The sequence below is a fragment of the Odontomachus brunneus genome, unplaced genomic scaffold (genome assembly GCF_010583005.1).
Source record: "Odontomachus brunneus isolate Ranch 3 - 2012 unplaced genomic scaffold, Obru_v1 Obru_scaffold_053, whole genome shotgun sequence".
Taxonomy (NCBI): Eukaryota; Metazoa; Arthropoda; class Insecta; order Hymenoptera; family Formicidae; genus Odontomachus; species Odontomachus brunneus.
This window is the reverse complement of record NW_022639503.1, coordinates 1,954,201-1,969,600: the sequence shown is the minus strand read 5'-3', so window position 1 is coordinate 1,969,600 and position 15,400 is coordinate 1,954,201. Positions and strand designations below refer to the sequence as shown.

Below are 15,400 nucleotides of genomic sequence, written 5' to 3'. Positions count from 1 at the left end.
TATATTTCTGTTTACTTTGCAAACCTGCAAAGGAACGTTGGTATTCATGTAATCTTTGTATATGTGTGAAACTAGTAAACAAAATATTATATTTCAAATTCATTCAAATTTACTCACACAAATGCGTTCAACTCCGCTTTCTCTCTGACTCATCACACACAAATGTAGCAGAAATAATTATGGGATATATTATTTAATTCTCCCTCGCATATCCTCTTTTTCCTCTGACACACTTTTTACACGCAAAATGTCGTGAACGCTGATGAAAAAACATTACCTCATCCCGATATGACATATCGGGAATGATACTGCAATTGATACATACAGGAAAATGCATACTGCATTCAAGTAAATTTCACGTGTTTCAAGTATTTTATAAGTTTATATATCTCCGCAAATCTATCATAGGCTCATCACAAGCCCATTCAATTTATTTAAAATACATTCTGAATCCTAGTATTTCAATTAAGAATATTAAAAAACAACAATTTAGTTTGCTTGCTACATAAAGTTGAGCCAACTTTTTCTTGCATAGAATTTCATAATATTCTTATAAAGAGTAAATTAATTCTTCTTTTGATAATGTGAGCTTTTTCTCAATTTTCAAAACAAGTATATTTGAAGATTATTGTCTATTATTATATCTACATATATTATCTATTATTATATCTGTATATTAAAATTATTATTGTCTATTATCAAGAAAATATTCTTTGTTGAAAATAGCTATTATTTAGAAGAAGCAAAGCAAATTGAGCAATCGCTCTTCTTAACGGCGGAATGAGATTTTTCTGTGTGTAGTCGCTGATCGATTTAACAACGCCGTAATTTTTTATTGAGAATATACGTAACGCGCGGCGGGGCTTTGACGTTTCGTGGCGTGTGTAATAGTCGGATCCTTGTGACTTTTTCAAGCAGAGACGCAATCGGACCACGTTCACGCCGCAGCAGCTTCAGGAACTGGAATCCCTCTTTCAGAAGACGCATTATCCCGACGTTTTCCTCAGAGAGGAAGTCGCGCTTCGGATATCGCTCTCGGAAGCACGTGTACAGGTGAATCTACCATACGATCACTTCGCTACCTTATCGATTTCGCTTTTCAGTAGTTCATTCAGCTCCCGCCTCGATTTTTCCTCTCGGAATTCTTCAATCAATATATCGCGTTGATTTTAAATGTGTGCCGCCAATGCAAACACGATCGATGCGTCTCATGAGAGAGAAAGCGTGTGTATCTACGTTTATTATAAGTGTGTACATACAACGCGCGTATTTTAACCCTTTATTTGTGTCGAGTCCACTTCGATATCGCATTTCGTTCTAGTCGATTCTATAAATTAATCTTTTACTTATTAACAATATGTTCAGTATAAATATATTATTGCAAATGTGTTATTACATTTTAGTTAAACGTTGAAATATTAAAATAAAATAAAAAATAATGTATACTCTCATAGCTCGTTTGAGAAGAAAAGTCGGAAGTAATTCAAACTGCAAATGGTTAAGTTACAGATCTTTTAATCAAGAGAAGATTTAAGAGCCGATAAGAGCTTATGCACAGTAGTGATGTAGTGATGTAATCAGATAAATGAAAAACTTGAAACTGTAACTTACATAGTCAATAAATATAAAAATTTCTTTAGATATTTTGACTAACAAGTTCTCATATTTGTTGGCTGTGTAAGTCACAGTTTCAAGTTTCTCATTTGTCTGATTACACTACTGTGTATAGACTCTTATTGGCCCTTAAATCTTCTCTTAGTTGTATCATCAGAGCCTTTTTATTTTAATTTTTGTTTAAATATCTTTTTTTGTTAAATATAAGGCATTTTTTAGTTTTATTGAAGAGTGTTAATTAAAGAGAAAGCGTCTCTCGCGATTCGGTAATGTTTAATTAGAAATCGTTCAAGAGAGAACGATCTTTAAGACGATCGGAGATACTCTTCAATTTGGTGTTTCGCGGCGAATTTAGACATTTCTCGATTCTACCGCTCTCGGAAGGTAGGAAGACAAGCCTTTTATCAGGGAAACTATTCGAGATAAAAGCCAATGGCCGCCTTTGCCTGCCCGGCAACCAAAGGGCTAAGAAAACTTGCAACCTCAAAATCTACGAAACGCGAGCTCCCAACGAATTACCTCGTTCCCTAAAACCGTTCACTAATTAAAGCCCGAATAAACTATTTACGGAAAACACGCGCGGTTCAGCCTCATTCGCTTTCCGAGTACGCTTGGAAGTTTGATTAACCAGCTAACGATCGCAATTTATTTCCGCAGCATCTAGCTTTTCACTAGTCGCCGTTTCGTATTTCGTATATAAATGCATGCAAACGTATGAAACGTGTAAAATATTACCGTTTACAACAAGACATCGACAAGAACACAGATCTAAACGCGGACAGTGTGAACTGTGTGTCGAATTAATAAATTCTTTTCTTTTTTCTTTTTTTTTTTGCAATTTTAAGTGATTTTTTCGCTGATTGCGAAAGTGTTCGTAATCAGCGACCATTTTTAATCAGTCTAAATCGGAAAGAGAGACCGCGCGAAATCGAAAATTCTTTGTATTATTGTATCATATAATACACATGTTAATTACATACAACGCGCTTATCCGTACGATTGATTGGCTGATTCAACTGATGCAATTGCAATGTTATAAGCATGATGACGTTGTCTCATCGCACTGAAGCATACATTCGAGATTTTTTCATGTGAGATGAATTTCCAATTCGCGCTTACTTAAGTTTTCAATTTGCAACGTAGAGAATTGTTGTCGTACACACAGAAAAATATCATTTCACTGCCAAGAAAAGCGATTGCATTGAGAAAAAATACCCGCAAGTTTATACAAGGGATATAAAACTCTTTATTTATGTGAAATAAACTTTATATACTACAAACAATGAATATTCAAGTATTTTTTTCAATGTATTCAGTTTATTTTCTTTCAATCATTATCTTCAAGAAAGGATTTCTCTTTTGATGATAGTTCTAAAATAAAAATTCTAGATACGCTCATTATCGTGTAAATTAAAGAAGAATTTATATAACTAAGAAAAATTAATTTTTGTTTTATATTTTTGTTTAATATTTTTTAATATTTTATATTTTTAATACTTAAAATTTTTCCTCAATGAACTCAGTTTACTTTCCTTCAAGTAATAATTATTTTCGACAAAGAATTTCTTTTTTGTTAATAGTTTTAAAATAAATTGATGGTAAATAAATAAATGATGGCAAATTTTAGATACGCTCATTTTATCATGTACATTAAAGAAAAATTTATATAATGAAGTAGAATTAATTTTTTTGTTTTAATTTAATATTTCCTTGATTAAAATGCGAAACTTAGTGGGATTCAGACAGCATTTTGAATCAAGTAACATTTATTTGAATGCAGTAGGTACTTTTCTGTGTGTAGGAAGAAAATAGACTGGTAATTTTCTTCGAAGGAGACTCATGAAAACATTGCAATATGTTGAAATCTCCTTTTGGTATTGCATATACGCGCGTGTGTGTGTATAGTACGAGTTATTTGATTATTCACTGTTATGACATGATACGGATTGTCTGACCGATTGATTCCCTCGTCGGGAGCGATCGCGGGAATGTCAGGGCAACGACAACAACTTTTCAATCAAGTCGTCTTGTGCGCAGATGTCTCGATTCATTAATGATATTAGAACGCGGACAAAACTGGTAGACTCGATCGTATCACAAAGGCGCCGTGCGTACATCTGGCTGCGATAACGGCTATTACGCGCGGGCCATTGTGCGAAAACGATTAGACGATGAAACGACTGAGGCGAGGTTGTCTCTGCGCAGCGGGCATGTACGAGCGCGAGAAACTCGGAAGTTCGGCAAGTAAATTCGATCAGTGCTTTCGAGTCTCCTCAGCCGTGATTCTCGAGTGAAAGGGCTAAAAGGGGAGTGTAAACTATCCACGGGGGTGTTTGATAATTGGTAGTATCGCCGGCACAACTCGGAGAAATCCCTCGCCATTTATGGGCTTCAATGCACTCAAAAAAATATTTCGCTGGTCCAGGTGGAATCCTAAACATCGTGGTTAAAATTTATCGTTTTTGGTATTTACTGGAAAATTGCCCGTGACACATAGAATTTACAGCAGCAGCATCCCAGCAATATCTGCGGGCGAATTTAGATCCCAATTAATAATCTGAATTACTAAGGCCTAGTTGCGCTAACATTATTTTGGTTTTAAGCAAAATTTAAACATATATCTATCTTTATCTTCCTTTTTAAATAAATAAAGACATATTTAAGTCTCAATTAAAACCAAAATAATCGAGCCTAAGAGATACACAAGAGACTTTCTTGCTAAATTTTACGAATAATTCAAATATAAATTCGGTTTCTGCCATCTATATCAATTAAGTACAAAACACAAAAGCGATATCGCTGTGTTTGTTAGTCGTTTATCTTAGTTCATTTCTCGTATCTAGATAATTTCTGTGATTACTGCAAGACCATTTTTTTGAGTGTGGTATAATTAATTTCTTAGAACACGTTTAAAACAATTTGTTAAGATATGATATAATTAATTTCTTTTTAATGAACTTTAGATGGAATTATCCATTAATCATTAAGTTTCACATTAGTCAATTGCACTAAATTCAATTGATCAAAATTAAATTTAGTCATTTGTAAAGATAATTAACGCAGTTGCATATCGGCGGTTCGATAACATCAAAATATCGTATAAACATCCCTAATTAAAAGTAGGAAAAGAATCTTTATTGGTATATTATGAGTTATTGCCGAAAGGTTTGTCGTATTTGTTAATTAAATTAGAAAACGAAATTATCCAGTTCCGAAGAATTAATAATTTTAAGAAAAAACACTTAAATTATCAATTAATAATTTTTGCGGACAACATTGATTCAGTATTTTTTTAGGTATCTAATGAGAACTTTTCTTTTAACAATCAAATTTCTAATGAGAATTCAATAGAAAGATGACAAATCTTTCGCAGCAATTTAATAGAATATCAATAAAGAAACTTTTCATTCTGTAACATCGTGAATGCACGAAATCGAAAACGTGAACAATATCATTCGCATGTTCGAATTCTCTTCTTCGGGATTGTTCAAACATCAAAAAGAATAATCTTATTCTTAGCGGAAATCCTCCTATATATTGTCTCAAGAGAATTCTCTTGAAACGAAAAGAAAAATATTTCAACTTCCAAAAAAGAACTCTAGTTGCTATTTCTCTAGTTCCTATTTCTTGTAATCTCATATTTTAAGCCAGAACTCTTACCGAAAGAGTGTTCTTCTTTTAATAAAGTCGACTATGAGTGAAAAACCTACTAGATATTATTTTAACTTTTGCTCTTTTAAATCAAGAGGAATATATTTACTTGAGACAGAATATCCTGTTACTAGGAAAAATTTCTATGTGGAACAAGATTTTTTTACTGTAGATAAAAAACAAAATTTCTCTAACTCTTTAAGAATATATTGTGTTTGAAATACTTTCTTTTCGGAAGAATTCTCTTGAGGTTATCTCCATGCAGAAAATATTGTGGTAAAAATTACGTTCGATTGTTTCTTTTTACAATGTTTTTGCGAAACTGGACTATACTGAAGTTGAAGTATAAATTAATATAAAAATAATAAGAATAGTAAATTTGACGATCTATCAAATCTAAAAAATATTCAAGCAATTACAATAATTTACAGAAAAATGCCAAACTTGCATAATTCTTTAAACGAATATTTTTCAACGAATATATAGTAATTTTGTTCATAATACAGTACAGTTCAAGAACTACCGTAAAAATTCGTTGTAATTTTCATTACAACATTTTGTTCTTAAAAAGAGGAAAAAAACATTTTCTTGTTCTTCTATCTTCAGAGGATTTCCGCTAAAGAGAAGATTACATTTTCGTAGGTGAGAATTGTCGCTTTCTGGTCATCGCCTTTAGTCTCTTAGTTTCATTTAATCGTTGTGACGTTCGCCATTTTCTCGCCCCGCGGTGGTGGTCAAGGGGGCGGAATCACGGCAACGATCGGTCAGGTCAGCGGTTCCTCCGCAGGTATGGTTTCAAAACAGACGGGCAAAGTGGAGAAAGCAAGCTCGGTTACAATTGCTGCAGGACGCGTGGCGAATGCGATGCTTGGGTTTAGGGAGCGCCACTCCGTTGCTGCTCGGTCGGCCACCCCCTGTGAGTCCTGGCGGCATTGAGAGGACTGCTGACGCCTCTTCGACGTCGCCGTCGTCCTCATCAGGTGCGAACCTCGCGAGCTCGAGCGACAAATTAGCCGACACCGGCGGTCCTGTGCCGCCCGCAGTCTGCAGGGACTTCAGGATCCTGCCGCCGCCGCCACCAGGGTGAGAGGAACTAAATATTTTTTCAAGCAATTTTTTACAACACCTCTAGACTCTATTAAACACTAAATATCTTCCATAATAAGCGACTTGAAAGTACTCATAAATTACATACAGAAAATAGATGTACTAAAAAAAAATATAATCTCATCCTTAGCGGAATCTTCTTGTATGTAGCCTCAAGAGGATTCTTCTAAAACCAAAAAGAGAATATTCTGACATCTAAAAAAGAAGGACTCTAGTTACAAAATGTTATCCCTGGTAAAAATAGTTTATAGAGAACGATAGAATAAAATAATCATTTTCTATCGTTTTGAATATGGATTTTGGTTCGTGAATTTACAAAATGTGAATAGTATTCTATCGTATACAATAGAATACAATAGATAATGATAGAATTTCTATCGTTAGTTTCCTATAGAATACAAAATCGTATATAACCAGATAAAATACGGTAAAATACGATAGGATTCATATCTGAACTTGCGAGCGAGAACGATACAGCTTAAAGAAAACGATTCAAATTGATAGCATTATCAATTTAAATCATTTTCTTTAAGCTGTATCGTTCTCGCTCGCAAGTTCAGATATGAATCCTATCGTATTTTATCGTATTTTATCTGGTTATATACGATTTTATATTCTATAGGAAACTAATGATAGAAATTCTATCTATTGTATTCTATTGTATACGATAGAATACTATTCACATTTGTGAATTCACAAACCAAAATTCATATTCAAAACGATAGAAAACGATAGAATGATAGAATTTTATTCTATCGTTCTCTATAAACTTTTTTTATCAGGGATTTCCTGTAATCCTATATTCTAAGCAAACATTTTTACTAAAAGAGTATTTCTTCCAATGAAGAGGGGTAATCTCGTGTTTAGAATATTTTTCTTTTGGTTTTAGAAGAATCCTTTTGAGGTCATATATAAGAATATTCCTCTAAGGATAATAAAGATTATATTTTTGTGTATGTCAATAAGTAGTTGAGCATTAGAAAATAATTACTAAAAATAATGTATCAGTTATTAACTTGAAATTATTTATTACGTGAAGCTTGCATATCATTTACTTTTCTTACAATAAGTGATCTGAAAGTACTTATCTTATTACTCATAATTTGTCAATATGTATAGACGTATCAACGAGTGAACAGTTATTAGTAAATAATTATTAAGATTAATGTATCATTACATTAATTACTGTGCAAAACTGTGTAGCATTTACTGATTATTTTAGCGCTTTCAATATTCTTTTTCTACAATTCTTTTACTTCTAAACAACACATATCTAAACATTTAATCTAGAATAAAAATTTTTTATTTGGAAAGAAAATTAAAGCCCTCAAATTAAATTTAAGAAGAACACTTGTGACGTTAATTAATGAAAATCCAGAGATCAACGTGCATCTGTTCACTTTTCCAGAAGTAGAATGAATTGTATCCGAGAAGAAAATTTCTAAAGATAAGAAAAGAAATGTGCGATCTCAATTCATTCGATTCGAACTTCACTGACCTTCTGTATTTAATCCAAGGCTGTTGTGTGTTTGCAGATACTCAGTACCTTTGGACAAATCACCCGATAGGATGAAGTGCCGATGTGCCACGCCGCCGAGGATCTGCGCGAGTCCTGTGGACCGAAGCGACATCCTAGGGACGAGGGAGCGGCCGCAGGAAGCTGAGATGGACCTCACTCTGAAGGGACACCATCACGTAACCACCAGGCATCCGCCGGTCACGACGCTATTTCATCATCTGTCGAGCAACCCTCAGCAGCAACAGGACGTCGCACCGAGCATGGACGAGCCTCTGGACGTCACCCTGAACAGCAGCAAGAACAACTGAACCGCGAGCTGCGAGGTGAATTCACTCTGAATGACGAAGACGGTGCACGAAATCAAAACGATCAGTCGGTCTTTTCTTACCTTGAAATTCGTTTCATCTTTAAAACGCTTGATCGAGATACATACTGAATCGCTCCTGTTAATCAACGCATATGTTTTATTTGTTTCGCGTAAAAAAAGCGATATTCAACGGTAGGAACTAATAGTATCAACAAATATGAATTCTATTATTCTAAAAAGAAAATAGTTTAATTTTTAAATAGTTATTTTAATTTGAATAAATTACACATTATATTTTGTGTGATTAATACAAGCCATGAATTATCTTCTCTATTTGTTAATTTAGAACAAACATTTTTAACCGCTCCTACCGAATTCCTATGTTCATTTTTACATTTTTTCTGAAGTGGAACATAATTTTATATATAAATTCATGCATTTGAGAAATAAGAAACGCGAAGAATTCTAATCACATCACGGGACGATATCGTTACTTTGCATCAACGTCAAGAAGAAGAGATCGAGCATTTTGTCAAGCGTCGATTATTACGACGTGGATATCGCGATACTTATATTGTTACATATTTTATCTCGTTACACTTATTGTAAATTGAGCGAGCATATAATTTAACGGTGTATTTAACGTATCGAGAATGTCTAACGGGTACCGTCTTTACACGTGCGACAGTAACATCGGGTGGTGTGTGTTTAGTGATTCCGCATTGCAAATTGTAATGATTCAGAATGAAGTATTTTTAAAGCAATATTTTATAACGCGACAGACACACGTATACAAAAATACACTAACACACTTATTAAACACTAAATATCTTTCACAATAAGCGATCTGAAAGTACTCATAATTTACATACAGAATAGATATATCGATGAGTGATCGGTCATCAATAAACAATTATTAGAAATAATGTATTATTATTAAGTTGCAATTACTGAATATGTGTCCAATTTATATTATTTGCAGATGTGATTCCGGCGTTCTCAAAATTTTTTTCTTATAAATTCTTTTAAATAACACATTCCAAATACGTAAAGATAACAACTTTTAAAGGTTTAAATTTGAAAAGAGAAACTAATATCTTTAAAATCTTAAAATTTGACAATATTTTTTAGCCGATCATTTCTTGATGCATCTGTTGTACGAAAATCTCATTTCGCGTTTAGAGAATAAAATTTAAAGAGAGATCTCGCGCGAAAATTTTAAATCCTCTAGATACGAGAAACATCTCCATGTGTTCGTTAAACGACGATTTTAATGTAAAAGATGGCAACATGTGTTAATGTGTTTTTCGATATTAAGTCAATTGTTAAATTGAATTTTAGTTTAAATTCTCATATTAACGCGTACGGTTCTCAAATAACGTATTTTTATTATTGAATAATAATAAAGATCTACAGTTCTTTCAGTTTTTCAGGCAAAGACGTGCTGTTATAAAATACGTAGTTGCAAAATATTGTTCAGTTCGCCAAGTACATGTATCGTCTTTGTAGAGAAATTACTATTTATTATTAACACCATAGAAAGAGAAACGAATAAATAATATTTCGTATATAATAGGAAGAAAGGACTGAAAGGGTTCAGCGACAAAAGTGCAAACGATTTTTATTCCAGTGCAGTCGTCTCATAGTGAGAACTTTCGAAACTGAGATCGTATTGTTAACTAAAATTAAACTTCGCGAACTTGTAACTCGTTATTTACTGTCTCGGTGCATGATTTTCATCTGTAAAAATTTCCGAAGGAAGTAGACGAGCGTTGCGAGAACGCGTTTCTGTACAATAAATAATGTAGCATTCTTGATTGAAGCGTTTCGTGACGACCGGCGACGATCAATCAAAGAAATAGCTCTGTTAAGTGTCAAGACGTCTGGATTTTTGAAAGATCTACGATGTAAGATATCTGCTATACGTAATTTGTACGTATTGACTACAAATATCATTTAAAATGCATTTGTGCACCTCCGAATTCGCACCTGCATACGCGACATGATGATTGAAAAAGGTAGGAAGTACTCTGTAAAAGAAGCTCTTCCATCAGTTATCATGTTAGTGTTTTTGATAAGAAACCTCGAAGTGTTAATGCTCTGTAAATAGATCTATAATTATAATTTATATATAAATATAAATATATAAATATAGCAATTAAAATTTAGGATATATATTTGTTTTAGAAATAAATATAATCGCAAAGTAATGTCTTCCACTCAATTACTTACAATTTTTTTCCTATATTTAAAAATAATTAATTTTATTAAGACCAACAATAACGTCATGATCCTAATATATTTGAAAATTAGAAATTATATACTTTAAAATAAAAGGCCGTTTGATCAGTTATTAAGCCGTATTACTTAAGAATAAACAGGATTTTGAGTTTACTATTGATTCGTAAAATTTGAAAATAAAGTATGTTTAATTTATAATTGAGTTGTATTACAATCTCTCTCTCTTTCTCTCTTGTTTCTTTAGCAAGGTGAGTGCCAGCTCGTAACGAAAACTTTGGAACTAATGTACACGTTTTTAGCCGCGACATAAACCCTATTTAGCCGAGACTCAAATCTTACTTATCTACACTGGTAATCAGGTTTTTATCGGCACTGTTAGATGGCGCCAGATAACTCTTTGCAGATATTTACAAAAATTAATTAAAAATAAGAATTTAACAGATGCTTAAAGATCTGTTAGATTTGGCCAAGTTATGTTTGCATCAGACTATGAATTGCGGATTGCAATCAGATTAATTAGGTAATCTAAATTTTAGTTCTGCTTTACTTGATTGGTTCGATTGCAATCCTCAATCCATAACTTGACTACATAACGATGTGTAAAGGTCTATATTTAAATAAATTTGATAATTATATATTGCATATGCATAAAATAATATCATTCTTCGGTCAATTTCCTTAGGCATCATGGAACTATGTAAGTTTGTTTGAATAATCCTTAATTGAGCTAAATCCAGTGACGTGATATATAAACTAAACATTCGTATACTCTGCTATAGCAAGGAGTGAAGCACTAATGGCAATTCAACTTTCTCACTGTTTAAACTATTAACTGTCAACTTTATTTTGCGGACAAAATACTTGATTTATGTCATTATGTGTAAGCCTATTGAATTTTGCTTATATTTCAATATAAGAGAAAAAATGCACCGAGATTATCTCATTGTTAAATTCATCACTACTTCAATTGTTCTATCACTATCTTAAATCTATCACTACTTCATTTTTTTTTTAATTAGAAATAAAGGGTGTACAAAAAAGTGTACGGGTCTAGGTGTTGAGCCTATCCGACCCTTTATCACTACCTCAATTTGCCAATTTGTGCTGTGGCAGCTCGTAGTGGAGACTTTGGAATTAATTTTGCAAAAATAACGAGTCTAAATCAAATGGAATCATCCTGCTTAATTTAGACCCGTTATTTCTGTAAAATTAGTTCTAAAGTCTCCGCTACGAGCCGCTATCGTACACATCGACAAATCGAGGTAGTGATCTTCCTAAAGGGTGAGATAGGTTCAATACCTTCACCTAGTACACCTTTTGTACATCCTATATATCTAAATAAACGAAAACGAACGAGGTAGTGATAGAACAATTGAAGGCCTTTAAAGGCCAAATCATACTAGCAATTGACGATTGACGATTGAAGATTAGATTTTGACGAATCAACGAGCTTCAACTTAGCTTGCTTTATCCGAATTGGTCAAGTTCCAACCTTCAATCGTCAATCATCTATCGCTAATTGTTAGTGTGATTTAGCCTTTAAACCTGTTATTTCTATAAAACTAGTTCTGAAGTCTCCGCTACGAACCGCCACCGTACAAATCGATAAATTGAGTAGTGATAGATTTAAGAATATGATAGAACAATTGTGATAGTGATGGATTCAACAGTGAGTTAGGTGCATTTTTTTCTTATATTGAAATATAGGTTGACGGATGTATCAGCTGATTCTTTCGGCTGCTAGTGATCGTAAGCTCTTTTTATAGGACAGCATTTTCTACGTAATTATGAATTGTTTGTAATTGAGAACGTAAAATTTTATTTCGCTACTTTTAACAATTCAACGTCAAGCATGAATTTAACGATCAAAAGAATGTTGGAAAGTTTGAAAAATACGAGGTGTATACTCAATAAGAGTACACGTGTTTTAATGTTTGGTAATATAAATACACAAGCCAGATATAAAAGTATTACAACGAAACCTAACGTTATAATACAGAATCAATATCAACGAAAGGATGTGAACGTTGGATTGTATGGATATAGCTTGTTGGCAAGTAATGCTGCAGATATGATTATCACAATTTCCTGTATAAAATTTTGTACATTTATCATAACATAAGCCTGTTTTATAGTGCAGATTAAGATTTGCATGTCAAATGTTCTTTATAAAATTTACATAATATATGCTCTATATTAATCTTTAATCTTTTGACTTTACTAATAGAATTTTTGAATCTATATATCCTATATCATCTATATATCTATATCATCTATATATATTGTAATTTTATCAATGTAGGCTATACCCATCGTTGCTTTTGGGCTTGGTACATGGCAAATTAAGAGGTGGCGATGGAAGTTGAATTTAATAGACAATCTAGAGCAACGTACCACAGCTGAGCCAATTGATTTACCACTGAAGTAAAATCACAAATTACTGATTCTAAAATCTGAATTTACATTTGTAAGATACCATGTGCTTTGAATTATAGCTATTTAACATAAATATATTCTTCCAGCCTATATGAATTAGAAGACAAGGAATACTATCGTGTAAAAATAAAAGGCAAGTTCATATATGACAAGGAATTCTTGATAGGACCCAGAAGCCTTATTATAAAAGGTCAAGGATTAAGTGAGAAAGGTGGTGGTGTATTTTCTAGCAAATCAAACACAGGATATTATGTGGTTACACCTTTCAAACTAGAAGATCGCGAGTAATTACATCTTGCTTTTCTTAATAGCTGGAAAGAGCAATAGTTATGTTATACTAATATTACTTACTTAATTTTCTATTGTGGCATTAATTATTTCAGCATGACTATCATGGTGAATCGTGGATGGATTCCTAAAAACGCACGCTTTACATACAAACAGGAAGATAAGATTACGAATTCGATGGAGATTGTGGGTATTGTTAGAACCACTGAAAAGCGACCGCCGTTTGTACCACTCAATAGTCCTATGAGTGGAATCTGGCACTACAGGTAAAAGATCTCTTTTCCTTTCCTTTAAAACAATCTATTATATCACTATCCAGACATTATATTATTTATATCACTACCCAGACAACATAATGTCTAAAATCGGGACATAAGACATCTTAAAGATAATATTTAAGACACTTCAGACATTTATACGTAAATCACCTGAAAGATATCTTAAAGATAATCTTATATCCCGATTTTAGACATTATGTTGTCTGGGTATGTTAACATGTATACAGAATATCTGACACTAAGGTTAGTATTCATAGTCAAATCTTATTTCAAAATCGTCTTAACTAATATCTTAAGATACGAATACACCTCTGTGATTGGTTCATGACATTTTAAGACAGTACTTAAGATGATCTTAAATATAAGGTTGGACTATGAATACCGGCCTAAGTGTTCCATACTTCATATAGTAGATGAAATCAAACTTAACAAAAAAGTTCTATATCATTTTGCAAATAACCATGTAGGTTTCTTAGTTATTAATCACAGGTAAAATTAGCAGATGGTTGTGCACAATAATGCACCAACGTTCTTTAATTAGTAACTAAATTAAATTAGTAACTAAAGTAAATTTACGTGATTATTTGCAAAACGGTAAAGGACTTTTTATTTAGTTTGATCTAATCTAGAAGCACATGACGGCAAGCGTTGTTATCACCGTGTAACGTGTGATCAATCTTCTTTGATGAATAATTCAAATTTTATGTGGTTGTTTGCGAAATGGTAGAGGAATTTCGTGTTCATTTTGATCTAATCTACAGGTATACAAAATATAGGACACTTAGTGTCAAATATCCTGTATATATTCATAAAATCATTGATCTAATGATACTGTTGACCACTTAAGTAACCAATCGGTATTTTAGTACTATTAATTGTGAATAATGCAATTTTGTACATTGCTGTATTTCAGAGATTTAAAGGAGATGGCAAAGGTGGCAGAAGCAGAACCCGTGTACATAGAATTGTCAGTTGGTTATGGCACTCCCAAAGGTCCAATCGGCGGTCAGACGAAAATAGTTTTAAGGAACGAGCATTTAAGTTACATAGTCACTTGGTACGGACTGTCTATCAGTACAGCGTACATTTGGTATCGACATTTTATAAAGAAATTGCATGTTTTGTAATCGCTTTTCTCACGTATCGATATTTTTCTGATATAAATTCGAAAGGTATAAAAAGTGTGAAAATATAACTATAGGTACTCTTGTAGTTTGCGTTACTTCCTTAAATACAAGCTACATCATAGCCTTAATAAGTCGTTTTATCGCATCACCTTTACAAAACGTGTCAAGAAATAGAATGCATTATAAGGTAAAATTTAATCTCTAACGAATTCAGAATTGATTACCGACGTTACGACATATTTGTCATCTTTGTTCTCTTACAGTCTTCGTTAAGCGTCTTACGTAATATTGGCAAACATGATCATCACGCAGATTATTCGAACCAAGGTAAATTATTGAATCGAGCAAAACGAAACGGGTGCAAAACTGGAGAAGAACACGTAGCTCGTAACATACTTTATTTCATAAACATAACAAGTGCGAGTGTGCTCCGTTTCGCAGAAATATCATCCAGTTGCTCCCTCGGTGAGGGGGAGGGAGGAAGAAACACCCCCGATCTTCTCCTTCGCTACCGTTAACAACGATAATGACAACTAATAACAGCGATTTTCACAAATCGCTAGACTAAAAGAGCCGCCAGCCGATGGTCATGGTGTATACAATTTACTTCAACGAAACATTCAGCATAAAAAATACCTTTATACAAATATGAAAATATACAATATACAAGTTACATTTATTTCGTGGTATGTCCGCATTATATATACTACTAATAATAACTATATATATAATGTTAATAATAATAATAACAAATTTAATTATGATAAATCTAAGAATAATAACGATATATATATATATATATATATATATATATATATATATATATATATAT

General features: G+C 32.8%; 2 protein-coding genes and 1 long non-coding RNA gene across 8 annotated transcripts in view; 2 read left to right on the top strand and 1 right to left on the bottom strand.

Moving 5' to 3' along the window:
• The window catches only part of LOC116845592 (homeobox protein prophet of Pit-1-like), a 12,809-nt gene extending 2,448 nt beyond the window's left edge, over positions 1-10,361 (top strand). Inside the window, exons 2-4 of the mRNA XM_032818442.1 lie at positions 919-1,053; positions 6,053-6,348; positions 7,908-10,361. Of these exons, the coding sequence (XP_032674333.1) occupies positions 919-1,053; positions 6,053-6,348; positions 7,908-8,199 (723 nt within the window). The 3' untranslated portion in view covers positions 8,200-10,361. The remainder of the gene's footprint in view (positions 1-918; positions 1,054-6,052; positions 6,349-7,907) is intronic.
• On the bottom strand, positions 6,229-13,330 carry LOC116845593. The gene is made up of 3 exons (XR_004378271.1): positions 13,227-13,330; positions 7,871-8,175; positions 6,229-6,358 (listed from the first exon to the last, which is right to left on the bottom strand). It is a non-coding gene; the product is annotated as an uncharacterized LOC116845593 (long non-coding RNA).
• LOC116845591 (surfeit locus protein 1) lies at positions 11,706-15,272 on the top strand. 6 transcript variants are annotated; one of them, XM_032818438.1, is made up of 8 exons: positions 11,706-11,796; positions 12,006-12,492; positions 12,742-12,863; positions 12,962-13,159; positions 13,259-13,429; positions 14,355-14,498; positions 14,655-14,755; positions 14,832-15,267. In XM_032818438.1, exons 2-7 carry the CDS (start codon positions 12,292-12,294, stop codon positions 14,740-14,742), a joined length of 924 nt encoding a protein of 307 aa, XP_032674329.1. In that variant the 5' UTR covers positions 11,706-11,796; positions 12,006-12,291; the 3' UTR covers positions 14,743-14,755; positions 14,832-15,267. The 6 variants fall into 6 exon arrangements, with proteins under 6 accessions (XP_032674329.1, XP_032674327.1, XP_032674331.1 ...); XM_032818436.1 differs by having other exon boundaries at positions 14,643-14,755; XM_032818440.1 differs by lacking the exon at positions 14,655-14,755 and having other exon boundaries at positions 11,713-11,796; positions 14,832-15,264.
• The last annotated feature ends 128 nt before the right edge of the window (positions 15,273-15,400 follow it).

Bases quoted from the DNA above. Each gene is read 5' to 3' on its own strand.
- LOC116845591 (XM_032818436.1), top strand. From the start codon at position 12,292: ATGAATTTAACGATCAAAAGAATGTTGGAAAGTTTGAAAAATACGAGG. The intron at 12,493-12,741 runs GCAAGTAATGCT...TTATCAATGTAG, and splicing joins TGTATGGATATAGCTTGTTG to GCTATACCCATCGTTGCTTT. The intron at 13,160-13,258 runs GTAATTACATCT...TAATTATTTCAG, and splicing joins TTCAAACTAGAAGATCGCGA to CATGACTATCATGGTGAATC.